At 45.3% G+C, this 26,096-nt stretch overlaps 1 protein-coding gene across 1 annotated transcript; it reads left to right on the forward strand.

The window, feature by feature from the left end:
* Nucleotides 1-1,046: 1,046 nt before the first annotated feature.
* Nucleotides 1,047-21,276, forward strand: LOC6735455 (retinal homeobox protein Rx). The gene is made up of 6 exons (XM_002082359.4): nt 1,047-2,027; nt 2,954-3,106; nt 6,852-7,970; nt 8,125-8,291; nt 19,999-20,164; nt 20,283-21,276. The coding sequence occupies exons 1-6, from the start codon at nt 1,658-1,660 to the stop codon at nt 21,017-21,019; spliced, it is 2,712 nt and encodes a 903-aa protein (XP_002082395.2). The 5' UTR covers nt 1,047-1,657; the 3' UTR covers nt 21,020-21,276.
* Nucleotides 21,277-26,096: the final 4,820 nt, after the last annotated feature.

Below are 26,096 nucleotides of genomic sequence, written 5' to 3' on the forward strand. Positions count from 1 at the left end.
CATTTTCATTTAACGTGTAATGGAAGATAGCGTAAACGGACAAATTGAACCGAAGCCAAACGAGAGACTGAACGAACTGGACTGAAATGAAATACTCGAGCTCTGGGGAAAAACCACAACTCATGACAACAGGTAAGCTGCGAAATGCCGGCTAAATGTAAATGGTAATGGTATTGGCCACGCTTAATGGCTGGCTGACTGCGTCTATTACCCGGCTGACAATCAAGTGTCGGAAGTGGGATGTGGCGGAGTGGGATGTGGCCTCCCAGGGCATCCACCTCCAATGGCCAATGCAATGTTTTTAGAAAATTATTCAGCCAACGATACAAACTTGTCTCGTAATTAAAACATTTAAGGCTAATAAGTAGCTACTGCAGATACATGATTTGCTACAAATGTACAGCTGAATTTGGAAAGTAACTACTTATGGTATGAAGAGCTATACAACTAAAGTTTTAAATAAAACTAAATAATCATTTATAATGGTTTAATATGAACTAGACATGATTATAATTACATCCTAAGATTTATTATTGAATAACATACGAATAGTTGAAAAGATCTATGCTCCATAATAGCTAAGAGCTTGTTAAGCTAGCTTTCTTCTTTCAGGTTACAGTAGTATTTATAAATCAAAGCACTCAAGTAAAATGCCAACTCATTACTTAACTCGCAATAGCATAATAAGGATAATTGTGTGCCCAACACATTCCTAAACCTCAACTGCTTTTAAGTTCACTTCCTTGACAAATGACGCTTGCCGCAATCAGCTTGCAAATTTGTAACAATAGCAGGATATTAACAAAATCCACTTATGTATCCGTTTTAGGTTTCACGCTCCTTGGGAAAACGCGTAGAGCGAGAAGGAAATGCCGATGCACAGAGAGAGAGATAGAGAGAGAGAGAGAGAGAGGGATAGAGAGCCACACACTTTGTGGCCTAAGCCCAAAATGGTTTTCCGATGCAATTGTGGCCGAAAAATCTGTGGCACCAAAGTCATATTTTTTTGGGGCGCAAAAGCGCAAGGACTCCGTTCAGCATTTCCCTTCGAGGACATCTGGGGGTAGGGCAGTAAGTGCAGTTAGTTTATTTTATTACGTTGCCGACAAACAAGCCGCTTGGCAGGAGTCGGGGCATTCCAAATACCCATTGTTGTACTCTGGATTCCGGATCGCCTGGATTCGGTTTCGGAAGTCCATGTCCTGTGCCGTGATGTGCCGGAGCGCAACGGACAGCCACCCCGCGAGTCCTGCGCACTCTCTCGCGCTCTCGCAGTGCTCTCCCGAGCTGACTCCGCCCCCTTGGTTCACACACTCACACAGAGCAGTGTGTATATATAGGTGCGGTGAGCTCAACCGGTTTCCAATTCGATTTGGAAACTCGAGTCGTCAGCGGGCCACAGTCGCTGCCTTCGAGTTTATTGCCAACTCTGCCTTGGCCCGGTGCGCAACGGTTTCGGTAGTTGGTAGTGCATAGTTGGTATTGTCGGAGCTAAACTTTTACCGCTTGTGACTGAAAGATGCTTGACATTTAGCCAGAAAATTCTGACAGTGATTGAAATACAATTTGTGTGACTGTGTAGAGAGTGTGTGGTGGTGCCTCAACTGTGATCAATCATATCATTGCCGATTTAAGTACTCTTGCCCCTCGCAATCGAATGGATATCAAAGCCTCGACGCCACCTGCCCTCGAAGTGGCTCCTGGCCAGCCCGGATCGCCAGCCGGAAAACCGGTAGCGATATCCGCCGCCATGTCCGGTCCAGGTGGAGTGGCCAACTCGTCCTCCACCGCGGCGGCCAACAATACCGCCGCCACATTCCAGCACATCTTCGAGCAGCTGGTGCAGCAGGGCGGCGGGAACCACAAGCTGCCGCCCAAGCAGCTGGAGCAACTGCGTCACCTGCTCGGCAACGTGAGGGACGCCAAGAATCTGCAGATGATCGTGGAGAAGTTCAAGAACCTGGAGCAGTTCCACGAGCACTATGCCGCCCACCTGGCCAACAACAACACTGTGATCTCAACGGAAGGTGAGCTGAACTTCCGACGGCAAATTTCGAGGGTCTCCTTTTAGAAAATGGGAAAATCTATTTGGAATAAAAACAAGTTTGGCTTTCAGTTCTATTCAAAATTTTAGAATTTAGAATGAATTAATTTCGATATAATGATAATAAGGGAAAATAGGAAAATCAGAAATATATGTAATATATAAATATGCTTATAATAATTGAACTCGAATCACGGCGATTTATGGTCGAAAACTTGAACACTTAGCAAACATATTAAGCTTCGTTAGTTAAAATTCTGTTGTTAATTTTTTCACGTGTGGCCTTAGCCGGAAAAGCCTTCCAATTGTTTGATTACAGATTTAATTAACACAAATTGCTGGCGGACACGGAAATTCCGGACTGATCGCCAAATGGCTGAATGGCTGAGTGTGTGCGTGTTCACAGCAATGTTTTTTAGTGCATTAACATGCACAGCGGAAAATTTGAGAGAAAATTATAAGCTAATTGCAAGACGAGGCAATTAAGTCGCCTTAAATCCCGGCGCACTTTGCACCGCTTTCACTCGCCACTTGGCACAGTTTGTTTTAATTTCGTTAAAAATGCATAAAGCCATCAGGCAACATGTTGCCTACTTTCCAGCATGCCGTCGTGACAACTGGCCATTTTATGCGGACGATGGGCTCGCGAGGGGGGTTGTGAGGTGGGGGGTTGGGGTGGCTCGCGGTTGCAATTACAGCTTTTAGCTCGTTAAAATCGCAAATAAAGTTGTGTGTATGCGGACTGGACTAAATTTTAATACTTTCGAAATTGCTGACAAATTTGCATAGGGTCGCGCAGCACCACTGTCGTGCGCCTAATTGACTTTGGCAAACTGTTGGCAAACAGGCTTTTAACTCGGCTCTCTTTTTTTTCCCCGTTCTCTCTTTCCCCCTCTTTGTATCCCGCAGATAGCAACGACTTGGTTAAGGATAATGCCAGGAAGTACGGATCTGGTGGACAGACGCTAACGCCCCGCCACACAATCGATGCCATTCTGGGCCTGAAGAATCGCAATGGCGCGGCGAATGGCAGTGGCAGGAATCCGGAAACGGTCAGCGATGGTAAGTCATAACGCGACATTATTTGGCCATTAGCCGTGATCAGTGGGCCCTGTCAGGGAAAATGGCAAATCGATTTCAATTACCCGCTCGCAGCCGGTGGAATCAACAAACACAATCGCAAAATTGTATTAGCCTTGGCAGGGGGGTGGTGCCATTGGGTGGTTTTTTCTGTGGTTTCGGGTGGATTGGGTGGGTGGTGGCGTTGGGACTTGCACTTTGGCAACGCCTCGAGATGCACGACAGCTGATAAGCAATCAGTCAGCGGTAATCGCTGGCGAAGAAAACGAAACGAGAACCTAAAAAAAAAAGAAAAACGCACGCCAAAACGGAAGTCATATTTAGATGGGATTAGAAGCCCCATCGCTTTTGGCCAATTTAAACTTATATTAGTGGCGCGCGGAGTGAGCACTTTTGAAGGCTTTTTAACTGGATTATAGTGGGGATTTGCGGTGCCAGCTGGCGACGACTCCCCACATCCAGGTGGGTGCCAAAAATAGTCTTCTGCACGTCATTTATAATTCATTTCTGCTTCTGTTCTGATTGCCGGCAAGCGATTGTCGCTCTCGCGTCTCGACCACGCCCACCGCCCAACGCCCGTGCCACCAAATTGGCAGCAAGTTGCGAAAAAAGGGTGGGCACTGATATTGCCGCGATTATGGTTATGGCTATAACACCACCGCCTTGAGTCCTTGGATCATCCCAGCGACTAGGTGAGAAATTAGGGAGTAGCTTTTGCTACTTTTGTGCTTTTGAAGCACAGTTTCTAAGAGGATAGAGTTTTTGATATCACAATACATGTATTTTCCCATTCTTCAATTGATTCAAGCAATTAGTATTTATTCGATTGCTCACTTATCAGCTTTCAACTGGCCAACAGAAAGCCAAAACAATTAGCAGAAGGTATCTTTGCAATTAATAGAATTAAGTGGTTTCATAAACGCTCAAAACAGACAACTACCATCGATGGTAAAGGGTCTACAGCAAATGGGCAGCCAAAAACAACAAGGTGATGAACAAATTGACAACAACAACGAGTGCAAATCAAAATGGCGCCGAGCGACAACAACAAGAGCACAGGTTAAATGGCCGCAAATTAATTAGAAACAGGCTAATTAACTGTGGGTGGACAAATCGCGGGGGTGGCAGTTTGGAAAGGGGCTCAGCTACATGGCGAGCTCAAGCGTTTCGCATTTAAGCCATAATTAAACTGGCGGCCAGACACAAGCCGTCAAAAAGCATTTAATCTGACAGCTGGCGGCAACGGTGGCGTCCCAGAAACCAGAAAGAGACAGCTACAGTGTGGCAGACAGAGCTGGAGAGAGAGAGAGAGATAGAGAGAGAGCGAAATGTAAAATTGAGATGTAAACAATCATTAAAAGCGCAGGAGGCACAAGTGCATTTGGCCAAGAAGCGAACAAACTGACTAAGCAGCAGCGTTAAGATCTAGATAGGCTAAGAGAATGAGCGAAAGAGTGGGGCATATGTGATTAGAAAGAGACGGACGACGAACGAGCTCGAGCTCTGAGGCAATCGAAGTGATCCCCTTCACGATCCATCTACACGAGATCTGTTAAGCAGTTGACGCGGCATTAAATTGAGCATTAAGGCGTCTTAATGATTTTAATGCGTGTCTGCGTCGGCGTCGTCTTATTAGCCGCTTTTGTGGCTTCTACCACTTTTTATCGAAGCCCCCCTGGCGCATACCGCACTTCCACTACCAACAAGCACTTGTGATTGACAGTTTTGTTTATGTCTTGTTTCGCTTTTTGATATGAGTCCGATATCTCGCATCTCATCTGGCTGCAAAGATCTTCCGGCGAACAAGAAACCAGCCGAAATGTGCATTTCCTTTCGGCCCCTACCTGTTCTGGCCATGACTTTTAGAAAACGCGCTGCGGCTAATAACATATCAATTAGGCCGACTAATGGCCAAGTATTGGACCAACAATGGGAATCTGTCAAATCATCATTAGGATTAGACACTGGGAAGGGGGCCAGAGAAGTAGTGACGCGATTAGCGTCAATTTGGATGGATTCGTCGGAAACACAAGCCAAATTAGAGCAAAATGATGAGAAGAGTGTACATTCTAATCGTGGAATAGCATCTCACTAAACGCAACTTTCTCGACAACTACCTAGCATTACAATTCTGAGTTAGAAGTCATAATCAAATTTCATTGCGCTAACGACCGACAAATTTACAGACGCCAACTCAAAATCATTTCCTAATTGATGTGTCGATCAATCCATCGAAATTGAGTGAATGGGCTAAGAAGCTGGTTCATTCACCATTAGAATTGTGAATGAGTTTTGAGATATATGGGCAGATTATTATATATTACTATTCAGGGGTTGAGGTGTGCTATTATATAGATATTCGCAGGACACAAATCATGTTTCTCTAACAGAATTGATTTCTGTCATATTACTCCTTGATTTATGCCACCTTTTAGCAAATTCCCCATGATATACGAGCATATCCATCACATCATTCACACTTTGGGAAATTGCTTAGGAAAGACCCCAGAACAACTTTTGTTTTAACCTTTTTATTTCGCTGCTCACGCAATTAACTCACGCACTCCGTGTGGCAACTCGGCGGTGGATTTTTTATCGTTATTTTTTGTGTGGATTGATGTGGATGGTGGATGGAGGGATCGGGTGGTGCGGCTACTGTCCATCGCCTCATGTGGCTGCCCCATTCAAATCTTTTGTGCTACTTCATTTGCAGAGAGGCTTTCAAAAGCGATTTTCGTCGTTAATTTCATTAGCACCACAGTGGCTCAAAATAAAATGCATGCTGGGCGTGTAAATTTCGATTGATTGGTGAAAACGCTCGCAGAGGTTAATTCGGGGCATTTACAATCTACGTTTGGCTGCTGTTTAAAGTTAATTAGCCAAAATACTGACCCAATTAATCGAACTGTGGCGAATCGAAACGATGTGGCGCATAATTACATTAGGCAATCGACTAAACGAAATGGGCTGCCTGGCAGTGGACTAACATCGAAAAGCAATTATCCAAAAGACTATCAAATAATTACAGATACTCGTACTCTGGAGCAGCAACTTCCCAGTCTGACTGCGTAATTGGTTTTGTTTCCAATTGGCCCGCCCCGAAAGCCAATTTAACCATAGAAATTGAATTCGGTTACACAAAATCCCAGCCAAAGAACTGAAACCTAAACCCCAAATAATAGAAAGCCTGGTCCCGGCGCTTCGAAAACTAATGACTTCCTTGCATGTCACGTGATATGAACAAGCGCTGGTTGGAACGCCCATTAGGGACCAATGCCGCCTCACCTGGAACTCCTCCTCGGCTTTCTGGGAATTTTTATTGCCTCACATTGTAAATACCTGGCGTCTAATTGAAAGCCGTTTATTAGTGGGTGGGCGGTCGGCCAACAGGTTTTGACCCGCCGCAGGTCGAAGGCTTCCACTTCGCGCCACCCCTTGTTCAGCGGGCAAATTAACTAACACGTTGTTATTAGCCGGGTTGTTCAAGGCTTTTAGCCAGCGAGTTAGCAAACAGCTTTATGACTTACCTTCCCGCCCCATTGAGCATACTAATTAAAATCTAATCAGGTGCCTGAATGCGTGGGCGAATGGGAAAAGGAATGGTATAGGAAGCTCCAACCCCATTGCCTTGTATTAGCCATTGATCACGCTCAATTAATTGCACATAAAATATGGTTACTATTCCAGGATGCCCTTAAAACAACTGTAACCTTTGCTCTCGTTTTAGGCTCCGTTGATCCCTCCCTGGGTGACGAGGACGCCACTGATCTGCGCTGCGGCATGACCCTGACGCAGTTGCGCAGCATGGACAATCACATGGCCAGCATGCTGCAGCAGCACGCGAAGAACGGAGGAGCCCTGCCCTACGGTCCACCAACTCCGCCGGGGGGTCAGCAGCCCCAGGTGCCGAATGCCACGCCCCTGCACCATGGACAGCAGATGGGCGGCCAGGCGGGACATGCGACACATGCCGGACATGGTCATCCCACGCATCATGGGCATGCGCCCTTCGGCTATCACAATGCATTTGGCTTTGGCCAGGCCGGTCATGGGTATGGGCACCAAGAGGAGGCGGCGGGCAATTACCTCAATTCGATGCACCAGATGGTCGAGGCCAATCAATTGCAGACCGGAGCCAATGGGGCCAATGCACCGCCCGCTCCGCTGCCGCCCAGTTCCTTTGGCAGTCATCAGCAGCATTTGGCCGCCTTGGCGGCTCAGGCGCAGGAGCAGCAGAATCAGCAGAATCAGCACGGCAAATACGCCAAGTCATCGCCCACTGGAGCGGGTCCTCCTCCACCGCCGGGTGCCTACTTTATGGAATCCCAGACGGCGCCTGTCGCCCCGTCGCAGATCAACTACGACGAGCGTTCAATGTCCTCGGCCAGCGATTTGGAGGAGGACGACGATGATGCGGCAAAGTTGCAGCTCGATGTGACCTCGCCGCCCACTCCGGCGCCACGTGGTCCGCTGGCCCCCAAGCGCAAGTCCGCCGGCGTCTTCTGTGATGATAATGAGCCAAAATTAGCCAACGGTCAGTTGCCAGGCGGTAATTACGGCATTCGGCCGCGCAGCATGGAGGAGGTGCACCATCAGCAGCAATCGCATCACCACCAGCAACAGCAGCAGCAACACCAACTGCAACAGCAGCAGGGCTTTCAGCACGACTTTCGCAACAGTGGCAATGGGAATCCCAATGGCAACAGCAACTCCGGCGATCATGGCGAGCGTTTGAACGCGGATAGCGACAGCTTGGTTAACGGCAGCTGCGCCTCCAGCGAGGATCTCAACCAGACCAACAGCAGCGAGCAGGGCGAGAAGATCACCTCCGGCAGCGACGACGAGGGTGGGTACAAAGTCTATCCTTTAATGTCCTTTCGATAAAAGAAAGCATCATGCTGATTATTTACTAGTTTGGTCACCGATCAAGGTGTTTTATTGATAGCAAACAATGTTCAATGAACTTCTATCGAATTTTCTGCAAATTTTTGTATTGGCAGGCCAAGATGATAACTGCGCCAAGAAGAAACACCGTCGCAATCGGACCACCTTCACCACCTACCAGCTCCATGAGCTGGAGCGGGCCTTCGAAAAGTCCCACTACCCCGATGTCTATTCCCGCGAGGAGCTGGCCATGAAGGTGAACCTGCCCGAGGTCCGCGTCCAGGTGAGTCACCTCTTCCAATTCCCCCTTGTATCTCCAGTATCTCCCGTATCTCTTGTGTCTGGAAGTGATTTACACCCGAGCCTCGGCTAATTGGGAAATCAACGTGTCTGCAGCTGGAGTAACCGCCAGCCAGGCTCCGGAAATTAAACAATTTCCGTTTGCTATTTATTTTAACGAAATTAAGTTGTACCCGCTCTTTATCAACCCCTTAAATCTAAAATTCTAGTGAATGCAAGGTGCTAGGTGTGCATACATTTGGAATAGTTGGCAGGGATTTATGGCCGGAGATCCTTAATGAGAGGAGAACTGCATATTTGCATTATTTAACTGACTCGTAACGATCCTTATTCCTTAAATTCCAAAAGAAAAAGGATTTTGTATAGTCACTATTGCGCTTCTTATTTACGATGAACTCAAATTAGTTGAATGTCGTCAATCACATTTACATATTCGAATTAAACTGGTTTACTTAACCATAACTCTTCTAGGCATTCATTGATGTTTTTTTTTTGCGGTTTGATTCCCCTCAAGAGCAATAATAATTGTCAAACTTTGCGCATAACTCCGAGTGCATGAAACAATTTATGTCTCAATAGGAAAATGACAGCGCCGAAAGAGTTCTCAACTTGGTCGGTGGCCCATTCAATGGGTTTCCTTTTCTTCATCGGACAGAATTATGCATTTTATGCGACTATGCGCTTTTATGCTCCTTTATGCGACTGCGACTTTGGGCCACCAGCCGCCAGTGTGGCAATGTAGCAATGTGGCTATGTGGCAATGTGGCGATATGGCGGGATGCCATGTCTGGCAGCCATTCGTTTCGGGTGGCAAATTGTGACGTGAACGGGCAGGGCGCCTCGTAAATTCCATTCACAGCGGTGTAGCATAAAAAAACGCTTAAGCAGCAACAACTATCGATGGGTGGCAGTGGGTGTTGCACGTATAAAACATTTTGGATAGATATTTCAATCCACATTTATGCATAGTTAATCAAGCAAACAGTCTAGATCATATTCCCTATCCAAATTTAGCTTAAACAAATTCTTGTCGAACTTATGTCATATATTTTGTTTATCAAGTAGCTTCCTATATCTTTCTGTGTAGTCTCCGATGGAGGAAAACTGACTTCAGCTCGAGCCTGAGGCTGCTGCAAGCTCTCTAGAGTGGACTAGTTGGCATAGTTTTCCAACCGCAAAAGTGGGTGTGAGGCGGGGAGTGAGAGGTGAAGGAAACACCCCACCCCGGTATATGCAAAGGACATATCAAATTTCACGATTTCGTTTCGTTTCCTCAGCCGACAAATCATTTTTATTGACTAAACATTATCGTGCCCACAGCCAGAGTTGGCGACACTGTCGTCGGCGTCTCCAACACAACACAGGACATAAATAAATAAACAAATACCGAAAATGCCGTATGTATTTATGGGTGTATCTATAGCCCCGGCTATATAGCCACCGCACAAACGAAATACAAAGGTAATGAAGCGAAATCGCATAAAAATTTCTCCTCCTCAGTCTTCTGAGCCTTCTGGCCCTCATGTGTCACTTTGTCAAATTGACACGAATTCAAATTATGCCAGCAGGAACCGAAACGAGCAATGGCCATAGAATAGTATAGTCGTCCTCCAACCCTTTGACTCGCTTTTTCGATTTAGTGGGCTGCATTGGGCCACCCCATCCATCCATCCCGATCCTGTGTGTTTGTAATCGTATTTGCGGTTAGTTTGCATGAAGTTCTAGTTATCGTTTTTACTCCTTTGCTACCAATTTTTTCCTACTTTTTTTCGAGGTTTTTTTGTTTTTGCTCTTTGACTGGGCCTGGGAAATTGCTTGGTGTGCAACTCGTTGAAGGTGGAAATTTGTTTTGATTAAGTTTGCTGGCACACACACACACTCGTTATAGGCTGGCCAAAAAAAGAAGGAAGGGAAAGGAAATGTAACCAAAGTTGACTGAGTTGTTTCTTTGCAAACCCAGTCAGCCATCCACCAAATAGAATTTCTCGTTTAGATGAGTTCATTTCAGGGTTTTGCATTGGTCGCCCACTTTTCGTCGGTTTCTTTTTGGTTCGCTTGCTGTCATTGCATTGTAATAGATTTGTTAAATGTTTGTTTAAAAAGTTTGATTGGATTTTGCATTTTGTGTATGGCAATGGAATGAATTTCTCTGTGGCTTGTTTGATTGTTGTTTAAATGGCAATATACGTTGACAGACGAGTTGCCGAACTATGCAAGTTCAATTGAAATTGTGTCATTTTGCGGTCCACAGTCGAAAGAAAACTAAACCAGGCTAAAGACGGCAGCCGCAGCCATTTAAACAAGGGTTTGAGTGGCCTAAGCTCGGGGATTATCGCTGATGGTAACCAAAACAAAACGCGTTAAGCCGGCAAATTAAACGGCAGATTAACGGCCAAGAAAAAAAAAAAACAGCAGAGCTAGACGATCATTAACACTTGCCGTGGAAATGTATCGCCACTTCCCCCAAAAAGGACGAACACTCACAAAAACCCTGAGAGCAGCAACATATGTCCTGGGAGATGACAATTACTTTTGTTTGGATTACTCACTGACAGGACTGAGTGCGGCTTTTTTCGTCCTTCGCGAGGGTTGTCTGGCGCCCAGTCAAGGGTTAAAGCCGCCAGTCGACTCAATCATACGCCGCATTAAACCGTGGGCCAAAAGAGTTTAATTAAAACTTAATTTGCCATGCCCGAGCGCAGAGAATCGAATACAGATGGGATTGGATGTACGGAGAAAGAAGTAGCTTTCCCATACGAGAAAATTTGGGAAAGTATTTCCAATGCATGTCTTTACTTAGTTAGTATGATAAACATGGGTATTTTCATGTGCAACGAGCACCTTTATTGCGTTTATTAGCAGAAAAATAAACAAATATAGATAGGTCGGAGGCAAAAGTTTGTGTCAATTATTTTGCATAGTCAAATGATTAAATATCGTAAACCTGTCAAAATATCCTGCGCCAAAGGTAAATAATAATCCTGTGTAATAGTTTATTTATCTGCATATATTGCTCATACGACATGTGTGACGTGACACAGACAGCCCCAAGCGCTCTTTATATCCGTGTCTATCTATCCGGTTTGCATGTGTGTGTGTGTGCGAGTATGTGGATGTGCATAAACAGCAAACAAATAAAAATGTCATTTCACTAACAAATAAAATAGATTTTTATTGCATTCCACTTGGCCTGCGTCTTTGCCACCGCCTTCGAAGGGATTTGGATTTGCCCCCTCGACATTGCCACATTTTTATGCTCATTTCGCTGTGCGCTCCGTTCTGGTTTCTGCTTCGATTATTTTTTATTGAATATTTACTTCAACTTTGGCATTCGTTCGCTTGCATGACCGTTTTATCGACAACTACCCACCCACAACGCTTTCGTTTTCGTTTGCACATGCCATAATAATAATGCATATTAGCTTCATTTGTTTAGACCCGTTCCGTGCCTCCAGCGCCATGAAATCCTATACAAATCTAATAATGAAAACGATCGCTTGCCCGTCCGACTGACTGCCAAACAAGCTCGTTCATCGCCATCATTCGGCAACTTGAATGTCCTGTGCGGGTCATCAAATCGTTGGAATGAATAAAGCCATTGAATGCTTAAGTAGGCTGGTCCCACTGCGTGTTGGAAATGCGAGGAGAAAAAGCTTTTCAAACTTATTTAACTTATTGTCATGCGGAGGTCCCTGCAGGACCTCCGAAGTCTCGATGGGCCGGCACTTTTAAAACCATTTATTAGGCACTTGTCCTGATTGCTGTCCGTTCGGTCAGTGTGGCCAGAGCAGTTAATTTTCTCTTTTTTTTTTTTTTTTTGAAGCACTCCCGATGATATAATTAAATGGCGATGAAATATGCATAGAACTCAAGCCGCAGCTGTGGAATAGAAGCGGGTGGAGAAGGATAGTAGGGTGGGTGTGGGCAGAGCAATTAACACATTATGCCACCTTGGCAAAACAATAATAAAAAGCGAACGGAGAAGGGGTGAACGAGAGCTAGGGAAACAAAACCACCGCAAGGGTAAATAAATGTCAGGTCACAAAGGGCAGTCGAGGATAGAGGGTGGCTGTACCGTTCGAAACTCGGGCTTATAATATATTTAGGCAGGGTCTTTGCTCAGCCTTACACATCTGCCGTTTATTAAAATGTATTTTGATCAACTGTCAACAGTAAAACAAAGCGCCGTACTTGAACGAAACTTTCAGGCACTTGACATGAGACGGCCAATTTGGGCAACAAACAGTCGGGTTCAGGGTATACAATATGCTTGAAAAGCGAATACAACTGACTTCGTACTTTGATTATGTAAATTCAGTCCATCTATTATCCTTATAAAAGCAACTCACGATCTCATCTCTAATGTGACACAGAATCGGGGTTAATTGCGACTCAATTCTAATTGAAGATAGATAGAAGTAAGCCGCAGAAGAAGAGATGGCGTGGCGAGGGGCAACTCTCTACAGAAGTTTGCCGCTTTCAATTAACCCTCATTAGAAGCTCCTTTTTTCGGGCAAGGAGAAGAAAGCCTTCTGCGATCGAGAAACGCCCACGCAGAATCCGTGTCGCAATTAATTAAACTTGAAAGCCGAAGCGCAGATAGCAGGAGCTTCAGATAAATGTGGAGCACGGGGAGGCGGATGGGGAAGATGACGACGCAGTTGCCGCGCGGCTCAAAGGAATTTCCGATGTTGGAGGCAGTCTGCGGCCGGAGATGCCGAAGGATCTGGCAAGGAGCACAATGTCGGCATCGTTTGTGTTTGTTTGCGATGGCATCCAATTTCATTCTTTTATGCGACTTATTGAGTTTGCTCTGCGCCGCTCCACCTCTCCTCTTCTCGCCACTCCAATGTGTGTCCTTAAGGTCCTGGTCGGGCTCGGCCCGGCTCTGATGTCCCGATTTTCTGCTGTTCTGATGTCCTTGCCTGGCCAAAGGGTGTTGTTGTCTCCAGTTTGAGAGCCCGAGGCAGAGTTTAAAGGCAGCCTACGCCGCGTCCGCCTCCCAGGCGCATCCTTGCCAGCGCTTAAGCCACGAAACGTGTCCTTGTGCGCGCTGTTTGCCTTTCCAGGACTTGGGCTATGATTGCGCTTTTCTGCGCACCACCCACCTGATGGCTAATACAAAGCGAATCGAACGTGTAGTTGGAGTTCCGCCACGTGCGGGGGATTTGTTTTAGTTTTGGACCCGGCTGTCTCAAATTCACCGTGGCCTGTCAACACATTTTAATATAAATGCATAAATCAAACGGAATGAAATTATAATTCATACACATGACCCCCGGTTTCACCCTCCATCGAGGTGGTTGCAACCCCCGAACACACAACTCACTTGACATCGAGTATTGCCTCGCCCTCAAGGTTGTCACTCCATTTGTTTGGCTTAGAGCGGAATAAAATATATAAACCAATGTAATCAAGCGAAGACAATTACAATTACAATGAAATTATTTCGCATTTTGTCGGTGCTTTTTTTTAATGGTAAATTGCTTTTGCCCAAATATCCTTGCATCTCTGAGAAAACAGCCAGCCGAGCAGCTGTTAATACGACCCTAAACTGCTCGAGTGTCAAGTGGAAAAGTGGAAAGTGGAAAGGGGAAGTGAGTGGATGGGTGGGTGGTTTGTTTGGAGAGGCCATCACACCCCTCGGCGATGGGAACATTATGAATATTATTCAATTTGTACGCCTAAATGCTTTGTAATGAGTTGCACATCTGTTCGCTTCAGCGAGTGTTGTATACATTTTTTTGCCTCTCGGAGTCAAAAGGCAACAGGATAAAGGATAAAATCCAAAGTGCGGGTGCTTTCGAGTATTAAGTTTTTATTGCATTACAGCCCCGTCCTCTGTCCTCTGTCAGATGTCAAGGATGCACTCAATCCGGTTCACAGTTTCGAGCGCGATTCAATTATGACTTTGATTTCGGATTGTGTAATCTGGTTCGGGGATTGATGAACCCTGTATCCCCTACACCAACTTCGCATCCAAAACATTTGGATGCCTCTCGGCTGTCAGTTTAAATGAGCATTGGGCTTAAGTTGTCAAATTAGCGGGCAACAATACAATTTCAATTTCGATCCACAGTCAATCAAAATAATGCCCAGGCCAGAAAATAAAGGTAGAAGTGAGGTGGGGAAGGGGAACTGGTGTACTGGCATGCATGCGATACGTAAAATTGACTTAATCAGCTTTATATAAATGCTTATTTTGACAATAACGCTGCGTTGAGCCCCCACATGTATGTACGCTAATTATGTGAGGCCCAAGCGGCTTATTATAATTTCAGACATCATGTTTATAGGGGGGGAAAAACACAAGAATCAAGCAAAAGCAACTCCTTTGCACTCCGAATTCCGTTTTCGAGTCGCTTTTCCGCTTTTAATTAATTCCCGCTGCCTGCTAATTGGTTTTATGCGTTTCCCAAACGAATTCCTCCCGCCGACTGCATAAATCACAAAACACTTAAACAATTTTCCGAGCTCTGGCCTCGGCGGCTCGTTCACGTTGATTACGTGCTAATTAATCACCTAAACAAATTTCGCTTCGGCTGGCAGGTGGAATAACTATAATAACGATATTATTATTTTCGAGAGCACGCAAATTATAATTAAGTTATCAGGGGACAAACTTTTGATACGACAGCGCCCGAAAACTAAAGCGCCCTCCACTGAGCAAAAATCTTGGCTTATTTCGGTTTTCTAATACGGATTTCTGATCTTTAGTTAGATACTTAGTAACAGATTTCTTATAGCAATAGCAGTTACAGAAAACAATTGATTTTTAAACTTTAAGTGGCACTTAAGTATTGAATTCGTTTCACTCAAGTTGTGTATTTTGAAAAGAATTCCTTTTTGCAGTGCACCTTAATCTACGAGTATGTTTGTGCCCCAAAAATTATTCAAATTGAGCGTGGCAACTGCTTAGAACCAGTCTGAAACTGATGGGCGGACTTTCCCTCGGGGCCCGCGAATGTTGCGAATTAAAAGTGCGTCAACAGAAATTTGTGTCCCTGCGCCCGTGTCCTGCGTCCTGTGCCTGGGAAGTGGCAAAGACTTGGACTAAGCCACCCCGAAAGGAGCCTGCCTGGTATTTGTCGTCCTTTGTAGCCGATTTAACTGCTTATTAACTGTGCGTGCGGCCGTTTCTTACGCTCGGAATGCCGCTCGGCATGTCAGCGAGTAAATAAATAGCTAATTAAATACAGGGTGCCACGTGGCGCCGAGCAAACACGCCCCGGCAAACAATCCTCCCCTGCTCCTGCTCCTGCTTCTGATCCTTTTCCTTCTCTCATTCCCATTCCCCTGCACCCTGGGCAAAGTCAGTTTGGGAGTGGAACAATTGAAATGCCAGGGAAACCCGAGTCCTGATCGAGTGGGTGTCGGATTGGCGCTTTCCTCGACTTTTCTCATGGCGAAATTCGAGGCGGAGTCGCCGGCCGAGTCTGCGGCTGTCACAAAAATCAAGATTTGTCGCGTGTTTGGCCTTCGATTACAGGGCGCGCGACGGAAAAGTAAGACTGCAATTAGCCAAGTTGAGGGGAAAGTGTTAAAAGCTGAAAGTGTATGGAATACGGTTCGCTTCACTGCCTAGAATACAAGAATAGTTGCGATTTCTCACCCTTAGAGTGCGTTCATAGGTGATTTTTAATATATATAGCTCATATTCCAGTCTGCAGAAGTAGATCTTCAACTTAACTTTTTATTAAGCCCCATAAATTTCTCCGTAACCCGGCTTTTTCAAACGGCGGCACCGAGTGTAAACCAATACGCTTGTCGGCTCCCAAACTAATTAAAACATCTTGCGGATTGTGGCCGTCGTCAAAGCTTTTGTCTTCTGCTCTAATGTGTCCTGCCATCGCACAAAGCGAAAACGAAACAGGATGCTCGAGCCTCGGCTTCTTGGGCAGACGGAGTTCGATTGCGAGGGGTCCTGGGCCGGAACTAAAAGCCAACAATGGCATAAAAAACATGTCATAAACTAGCAGGGCAAGGACTCCACGCTGCGGCATTGTCCCTCCGAATTCGGGCTGAAAATTATGACAGGCCGCTGAAAGAATTGAATCGGACGGTCGGCTGAATGCTTCGTGTCTGTCGCTGTCTGGAACCGGGACAGCCCTATAATTAGGCTCCCCCTGGCAGGATTCGAGGATTTTTTAATTGAATTAAAGCTTGCGCGAGGAGCGGCCAGAGTTCCCATGCAATTCGCATTCGGGGTTATTACCTTAGGCGCCGCTATCAATATCCTTGAACGCAACGGGTTGTCCAGCCACGAATGCCTCGTATGCCACGACTTTCGAACCATTGCCCCTGGGGTCGCCTCTCTAATTGCAGAACAAGCTGGGGCAAAATTATTTTGCTGCCATGCAATTAGTTTGCCTACGAGAACGAGCTCAAACAAAGTGCATTCGATGGCATCGAGTTTTCAATCAATTTGATTGAATTGCATGACAAACTGGCGGCACTGGGATAATTATAGTCCTGTTGACGGCATAATATGCTTATGCCATACGTTGGCACTGAGTTGTAAGTAGATCGCACCAACTGATACCCAGTGCCCCCCATGGGGAGAGATAAAAGGTTTCGCTCTCCCCAAATGAACCTTTAACCAGCTTGTTTCTGGGAAAATCATCAGAAATTGATTTAGCTTGTTCCTTTTTTAACAGATTTACTTGGTGTACAGAAAAAGCTATTCAAAATTTGAGGAAACATGTTAAATTTAATCTGGTTTTTAGCTATTTATAAACTATAAGCTGTGTGGTCAATCTAAAAACCCCCAATATACTCTCCATCAAATCCAGAGTATGGTTTTCGCAGATAATTTATCTCAGTATCCTTCGCCGCACTACGACACAGCCTACCGAAAACGGAAGTATGAATATTCCAACAACAAGTCCTTTCTGTGTAATATCAAGTCGAACTGCAACAATTGAACCACCCCCCTCCTGGCCACCCAACCCCCTGCGCCGCCCAGCCCCCTCGTTCTCTACAAGTTGCAAACAGTTTTATTAAGCTGCTGAAGCTCTTGTGTGTTAAAAGTCAATTTTCCAATTTGCAAACTGTCAGAAACATTCGAAAAGCAATTTCTGCCACACAGCGAGTGAAAGAGAGGGCTGTATTTGGCCAACAGCGAGAAGGAGAATGCGAGAGAGAGAGGGAGAGAGAGAGAGCGCACATTGCGTATACGCCTGGTATGCTGTGTGAGTTACTTCAACATCTATGTGTGGGGCTTTTGCCCATTTTTGTTTCTTTCTTTTTTCCCTTTTTGGGTGGAACGACACTTTGCGGCACAAGTTTTCCAATAAAACGGCAAAACTTTGCTGCGAACAAAATTAAAGAAGACGACAAGGAAAATGATAGAATGACATTGCCAGAGGAAGAGCAAGATGATGATGTTAAAAGGGGTGGGTGGGAGTGGGGCGGTGGTGCTTTGGGTTTTGGGTGGTCGCAAATTGTTTGCTGCCAATGTGAAGTTTATGAAAAAGATTAAAGTTGAAAAGTGGTTGCCTGATGGCTGCGTTGGCAGGGGGGAGGGGGTGGTAGGTGGGCAGGGGCGTTCTTGTGGTGAGTCGCGTGCTCCACATGAATGCCAAATTGCTGCAGGCCTGCTCGATAGGTGGATGGGTGGGTTGACTGGGTGGTGGTTGGGTGCTTTTGAGGACACAACCGTCTAAATGTAGCAAAATTGAAAATGGCTGAAAATGGGGATGCCTGCGAGTGTGTGTGTGTGTGCCTGCCTGTTTGTATTTGTGTCTATGGGGTGGAAAATTGAGTTTGGTCCATGTCATGGCAAAGAGGGGGCGCGGGGGCTGGGCAGGGGGCAGGGTGCTGTGGGTGGTTGGGTGGTGGTTCAGCATCAACGGCCAAAGATGAAAGCAGACAATTTTGCCAGCTTTCGGGTGGCTGAGCGTGGTGATGTCTAAAGGTCATTATGATGTTTGTGGGCGTGCCACCACCCGCCAGCTGACTGCGAGGGAGAAAGCTTTCTCCTGCCTGTCTCCATCTCGCTTCCTCGTTTTGAGGCTTGTATGGGGGATTTTCATTATGGCGCGCCATGAATGGAAATTACAAAATTGATTTTGATGATTTAATTAAAATGAAGAAGCACAAACTCAAATTATAACAGCCAGCAAGAGGCCCTCTCTTTCTTTCAGCCCCCAGTCCTCTCTTTCCCTCCCCGAGTGAGTGTGCTTGTGTGTGTTCGCTTGAGTGTGGGGAGTTGAATGTGGCCTAAAGCTGCTAACTTTAATTTATTTTCCTCGTACAGATTTGAGAGACAGGAAATTAGACTTTCTAAATGGGATTTCAATTTGCTTGAGTAGGGAATGGAAATACAGGCGGGGAGTGAGTGGGGTGAAGTGGGGCTAGATGAGGAGGGAAAGCGGAGCCGACGGCATTAGCCATTTTGTTATTGTTGCCTGTCTGCACTGCTAATTGATATCCGACAGATATTCAAAGATAATCAAGGCACAACTCTAATTGGAACGGATTTGATTGGCTTTTGATTAGCATGAAATGAGTTTTCGATAGTTTCAAATAAAACAGTGGTTTAATATATATTCTTATATATTGTTTCAATATCTTATAGTGATTTATTTAACTTTGCAAAGATATTCACCTGCTTAGATTGCATTTTTTAACTTAACTACATCAAATTCAAACTTGGCTTTAATTTCGTTTTAAATTATTCACCTCTTGCTGCGTAGTGTATTTTTAATTAAGCCATTTCAAATTGCATTTTCCGACTGGCAAATTTGTTTTGCAAATCACTTTCGGGGCAACGAAAATAATTTTACGCGCCATTATCCTTAATTAAATAGCCGCAAAGCGACTGAAACCCGAGCGCACAAGCAGCACATGCATACAAACATATACACCTATAGATGCTTGTTTATGTCCTTGTGGCAGGAGCAGCAACCAAAAACAGCAACGACTACGACAACAACAACATTATTTCATGGTAATGAAATTTTCATCAGAAATAATTTCTTATTAATTTGCGCAAATTGCATTTAATTACTTTGAGCGTGGCAGGAGCAGAAAATGGGCGCAGGAGGAGCCGAAAGGGGGGGTGAGGGTGGTAATAACCAGCCAGGGGGCAATGGAAACTTTCCCTAGATGGCTTTTATCGCCCTATCTCTCTCACACACACGCACTCTTACCTGCTCATGCTTTCTCTTTTCGTCTCTGCCACTAATTAGACAGCCACACTAATACACACTCATTGTTGCGATAATTCTAATTAGAGCCAAGGCAAGTAATTGAATTTTATTTTATTTCCTTCGCTACTTTGCTTGTGTGCGTGTAGGTGTGCGTGTGCGTGTGTTTGTGGGTGCTGCTCAGCCATTTTGTTTGGTCGCTTTTATGGCTGTGTGGGTGTGTATGAGTGGATATATCTCTGCTGGCATCTCTGCGTGTATGTGTGTGTGCTTTCATTAACAATTTTGTGTTGGCCGCCATTTTGCTTTTTGTCTTGTGAGACTCGCTCTCTCTTTTTTGAGCTCCAGCTCTCTTTGCGGAGCTCTTTCGCTTCTGCTTTTCATTTCCGTTTTCTAATTACTAGGTATTCTCTGCCACGAAATGAAAATATCTTAACGCTGAACGCTCGTCTAACTTAGCGCGTTTCTTGTGAAGCGTTTAATTTAATTGCTCCAGCCAGCAACCCAATTAGCTAATCCATTCCACCTTTTATTTTCCAGGTGTGGTTCCAGAATCGTCGCGCCAAGTGGCGTCGCCAGGAGAAATCGGAGAGTCTTCGCCTGGGCCTGACCCACTTCACCCAGCTGCCACATCGCCTGGGATGCGGTGCATCCGGACTGCCCGTGGATCCCTGGCTATCGCCGCCGCTGCTGAGTGCACTACCAGGTAGGAATCTGCTCTGCTTAATTGCTTACATGTACAGAACCCAAAGATAAAACAAGTTCATATTTAATTACATACTTTATACTTTATTAAATGACCTTCTGATTTTATCTACCCGCAGGCTTTCTCTCGCATCCGCAAACCGTGTACCCAAGCTATCTGACGCCGCCGCTGAGCCTGGCGCCAGGAAATCTGACCATGAGCAGCCTGGCGGCCATGGGCCACCACCACGCCCACAATGGGCCGCCGCCCCCGCACGTGGGACACGGAGGACATGGTCAGCCGCAGCCACCGCCACCGCCGCCGCCCCACGGAGTGCCCCACCCCCATGGCAGCCACCATGTGGTACCCCTTTCTCACCTCTCGCCGCACCTGTCACGCATGTCGCCGCATGCGACGTCCTTGGGCTCGCCCCACCACGGAGTGACCCCCCTCGGCACGCCGCTGCACAGCAGTCTGCCGCCCAGTTCGACAGCCACCACCGTGGCCGTCTCATCCTCGCAGTCGTCCTCCTCCTCCGCCTCGCTGGAGTGCAGCGGTCCGGATGTCTGCATGTCGCCGCAGAACCTGAGCATTGGCAATGCCGATTCCAATGGCGATGGACGCGACCTGAGCAGCGACCTGGATGCCGGCAGCACCAGCAGCAATCCCGGCAGCAGCCTGGACAAGTGCGCGGCCAGCGCCAACATAGAGCTGCTCGATGTGGGCCGGGATAGCCCACCACCTCCGCCCACTCCGACTGGCAAGGGTTCGAGCACGCCGCCGACGGACATGCGGAGCAACTCGATCGCCACGCTGAGGATCAAGGCCAAGGAGCACCTGGACAACCTGAACAAGGGAATGGTATCCATTGTCTAGCCCCAGTCGGTTCCTAGCTAAGTGCGCCTCCAATCGAAAACAGTTCCCAGTCCCTCGTATCGTCTTTTAGGTGTGTTCTAAGTTTAGTGAATTTCGTGTTGTAAGTACTTATTTCTGAGGCAGTTTCTTAGATGGTAAACTCAACGTGTGCAAAGTGTATTTGTAAAATTTTAATTAATTCAATGAAAAACGGCTGACGAAGAAGTCTATTCCTAATGCATATTAGCACAAAATAAATATGACAAGTTTTAGCTCAACATATGTGTGTTTTTCTTGGTGGCATGGGGATAATTTATGATGCAGGATAATCATTTAATCTTATTGAAACATTGTCATTTTAAACATAATTAAAGAATATACTTTTTCCCCATTTACAAATAAAATACAAGGTAACGTTCTTATTTTCGGATTTCTTTATTTTCGAAGGAGGTGTTCAATTAGCAGGGGAGCTAATCAGCGAGGTAATCAGTCATCAATAATACAACTTTTTGGGCCAATTATGAATGCTTATCGGCCGCACTAATCGCCTGTGCAAGGCTACTTAATGAGTTGATTAATAAGAAAATCGTGAGACATTGAGCAGAAAATGCTGACAAGCAGCAATTAAATGCAATTAAAAAGGACTAAATGCACAGCAAACAAAGGACTCACTTGGGAATGGGCCTCCTGGTTTCAGGTGCAGTAGCCGCAGTTGAATCTAATAAAGTAACGAATAAAATTATAATTGATTAACGCCGCGGGCAATTAAAATGCAAGCATGTTGCCCACACCAGGGGGTAGCAATACGAGTATGTGTTTTCAGAACTTGCAGCTACTTGCATGAACTACTGGCTCCATGAAATGAAAAGCATATCCCACATGAGCGTCACAATTTGCTCAAAGGACCTCGGCGCAATGATAATTGCCCGCAATTACATCAGGGCGCTTATCACACGCACAACATCTAGCCGGAAAATCTCACCCAATATGCATATGAAGCGCACAACATGGGAATAAAACACTGAGCTTGCGGGAAAATTGTCGAGGGAAGTGGAATTGGTGGCCACTTAGCAGTGGGTGAGCGTTTAGGGACAGGAACAGTTTTATGACAATCGGCGATACAAGGTTTTTCAGTTGGGTACAAGCATGTCATGCCATTAAATAGAAATGATTTTACAAATATCCAATTCAATTAAAAACTTTCCCCAGCAAACGGAAAACAACGTATTTTTACAATATATAAATATTAAGTTATACAAAAGCTTAGATATCTAATGAATTATATTTATATTTATAAGATTATTCTTACTCATAATTCTTTTTTATTTTTAAAAATAGGACATATCCCTGCACGGTTTACCCAAAAAAAAATTTTTTAATTAAAAAATTTTTACTTTATGTGTTAATTTTAGTACACATTACAAAGATGTTTGCCTTATCGATATACTTAGTACATTTCGTTAAAAATCGGTTCACGTCCTGGCTTGCACAGAGCGCCACCTAGCCAACCAATTGTAGCACTAAAAGCAGTGGTGTGCGTCTCCGCTACAGATCTAAAAACCTATGTCTTACAAATTAAAAGAACGTATTTATATATAGCTTGTGTTATATTCATGTACGTAAATAATTTTTTCAAATAATAAACTTAGTTACAACTTGCTCTTAAATAAACCAAATGAGCTTAGAATTTTTATTATTGTACATTTGACCATTGATGAGCGACATCACTTGGAAAATTCCTTGAAATGAAATCAGCCGAAAAGGTGGCGCCACACAACCTAGCAAGGTCAGTCACCCAAACATACTAAACTATAAGGTCCTTATGAAAGTATTAATACTTAAATGTTTGATGGGAATAATATTTTAGATAGTTGAGAGAACTCATCTGACACATCGTAATTCGACTGCATCCGGGGCATTGCACTTCCACTTGCACAGGCACTGCAGCGCATAACTAATATACATTTATAGATCACTCACTGATTGAGTGATAGCCACATTGAGAGATGGTCGTGCACTTTCCGAGGGGAAGAAATGCGAAAGATAGAGATCGGAAGACGAATGAATCATCTAGATGGGCGAGGAAATTCCGAAAATACCCCAATGATGGGGCGAGTAGGTGCCAAGTACGCGCCATATATGGAATAAATGCCAGACGGGGAATCACATGTGTGCCTCGCTCCTCAAGAATGGGACTTTATGGGTGGAGGAGGTGCCCACGAAGTGCTGGGGCGGTGACGAACCAAAAATACATGCATTACAAATGAAATAAAACTGTGATGCACGCCAAGTGCAATACAAAGTCCAACTGAATTGAACTTGAATATACTCGTAAAGTGCATGTACAAACTGGCACTCTGCTCGTGACGACTGAAGAAGTCGAATTAAAATTCCAACATGATTTGCCCAAGGGTTCGCTGCTGTTCTTGGAGCAGACCAGCGACAAGTGTTCCATCCTATAAATAGGATTTGTCAAAAACCACCGAGTCCAAGTCCGAGTGGATACCACATACATACATACATACATAGCTAGCTGATCATCATGATGGGGCTGCTAATGAAGATGCTTTCCCCATGGCCATGAGTGGTCCGAGCGGAAGCTGAATGGCCATGGGGCAGCACATAGATCCGTCTTCCAATTTCTCTGTATCTCTATTGTACTTTAATTAAAAGAACACATCTCACACAAATATATGTTCGATCCGCCTTGAGATATATCGCATATTGACGACATACAGCTGATCGCGCCCGTTTGGTCGATGATGAAAGCGTTGGCGCTATTTTGCTTGTTCCTCTTTTCCATCCTCTAGTTTTCTACATCTTTTTTTTTTGTTCAATATATACGAATATTTTTGTTTTTCCTATGCGCTTGCTGCTTCTATTTCGTGTATATATAAAATAACAACGTTAAAAATAAGTCCGTCCAAACGAAATGAAACCAGTGGCCAGAACCGAAATTATTGAACAACATTTTCCCCCGATTATGATTGTTGTTGTTGCACGGAGTGTGTGCCAGTGTGTGTGTGTGCGGGTGTGCCGATTTCACTGTGTTGGTGTGCTGCAAACCGAACAGAAATCAGTTTCTCACTTCTAGAGCACACCATAAATGTCCGCGTCACTTTTGGTTGTTGTTGCTCTCCTCGCTCACATAGCCAGGCTATTTGGGTGAACCCAAGGCAACAGAAACATCCTAAGGTCAACTGGGATACATCCTTAAGCAATCCTTACAACTAAGTTCCATACTTCAGTTTCATGAGCACATTCCTTATTACTTAATATCATAAAGATATATAATACCTTCCATACATAATCGTCATATTATTAAAACTTTTGGTATACAGCTTGTTTTGGTCCACCCCAATCTACTTGAGACTTTCGAATGGCGAACATATATGCGGATTGCCGTCGAATCCGCCTTATCTTGGCCACCACGCTCCGTTCTTGAATATTTCTGTTCGCCCTGGAGGCGTACAGTGCGGCAGACAGAGACTAGGCAGATATATAACAACCGACCTATAGAATCGAGAAACAATACTCGATTTAGCGCATATCCGAAAGTATTTCGGTCTGGCTTGTGAACAGAGATATATATGCGGATTTCGCACAGAATATTTGGGTCTGCCATATACGAATAGCCACTTGTCTGACCGCCGATGATGATTGCAGCAGGCAGCACGTGAATGACTAAATATTAAGTTATGGGCTGGGTTGGTATGGGGAAAATGTTTGGGCTGAAATACGATAGGATTCGCCCGATGTATGTTGCCCATGGAAAATTCCATCTCCAGGCGATCTCCAGCTCCCCATGTGTGTATCCATTGTGGGCACCTAAAAATAAACCTCGCCTGCACTCCCCGAACCCTAACAAATGGGAAATCTTTGCTTTTCCCCATTAACACAAATTAATGCATTCCAGAAATCACAATCTAAATCGAAATGGTGTGTTTATATGCGTTCGCCTGACCCGATTTTAAACCATTGAAATGAGCCCGGGGCTGGAGGAACAGCCAAGTGGCAGATGAGTTTGTGGCAGCTGGACAGTGGTCAATACTGGAGCTGCTAATGCGCTAAACAAATCACCGGCCATCATCGATTGTGTTGATTAGGCCTATTAAGGGATTGTGGCTAACCCTTTCCATTCAGGATACGAACCCCTTTCGCATTCCCCTCTGCCTGTGTTTGTGTGCGCCTGCGAAAATCCAATAAATGCCGAAATGCATGTGGCAAACTAATTTGAAATTAATTCACACAGAAATCAAGGGAAATATTCAGCCACTCCCGCAATTGCCCAGCCACTTTGATCAACTCTGTCAATTGCCAAATTGGCAACTTAATAAAAATTCCATCGAAATTCATGAGAATCCCAAGCATTTTTAGCCAGCCAGCCAAAATGAGGGTGGTGGTCCCTGGTCCTCGGGCGACTTTTCCCAGCCGCACAGTCAACCAGCAGTATATCCTTTATCCTCCGTAGCGCCGCAGCCATGTGGCCCCTTGTTACCTTGGCTTTGGGCGAATCCCCCTTTCATCCTCGTCGTCGCCGTCGTCTGTGTGCATTCCGCTTGAGCTGTCAAATGCGCATCGCGACTGTATCCCTCCCGAATCCGAATCGGAATCCCAATCCCAGTCGCAAGCCGAGTTCCCAATCCTCATTCTGCGTCGTGGTGGCCACTTTTTGTCACCCATCCTTTGCCGGCTCAATTGCAATTTGTTTTCGTTGATTCCCAGCCTTCGACCTCAGCCCGCTGTTTGTTTAGGATGGGTGTGGGGTTTGTGGATGTGGCTGTGGCTGTGGATGTCCTGGTGGGGGTGCTACATTTTCGGCATTGGATAATTCACAAATGAATCCCTTTAGTGTCGGCAATTGGCGCACGTGCGCTAAAACAACAAGGTGAAATCGCTGCCAGGATACGTGATCATTATTAAAATTCCTTGGACCAGCCACTACTGGTGACATCCGGCCCTCCTATTTATCCATCGCTCCAGCGACTGCACATCTCGCTTGGCTTTATTAAATTTTGATTTAGCCATTTATATAATGTATTTGCAATTGGCTTTATTTTCGTTACTCCAACGACCAACGACCAACGACCAACTTTGG

This window comes from Drosophila simulans, chromosome 2R (assembly GCF_016746395.2).
Source record: "Drosophila simulans strain w501 chromosome 2R, Prin_Dsim_3.1, whole genome shotgun sequence".
Taxonomy (NCBI): Eukaryota; Metazoa; Arthropoda; class Insecta; order Diptera; family Drosophilidae; genus Drosophila; species Drosophila simulans.

Bases quoted from the DNA above. Each gene is read 5' to 3' on its own strand.
- LOC6735455 (XM_002082359.4), top strand. From the start codon at position 1,658: ATGGATATCAAAGCCTCGACGCCACCTGCCCTCGAAGTGGCTCCTGGC. The intron at 3,107-6,851 runs GTAAGTCATAAC...CTCTCGTTTTAG, and splicing joins TCCGGAAACGGTCAGCGATG to GCTCCGTTGATCCCTCCCTG. The intron at 20,165-20,282 runs GTAGGAATCTGC...ATCTACCCGCAG, and splicing joins GCTGCTGAGTGCACTACCAG to GCTTTCTCTCGCATCCGCAA.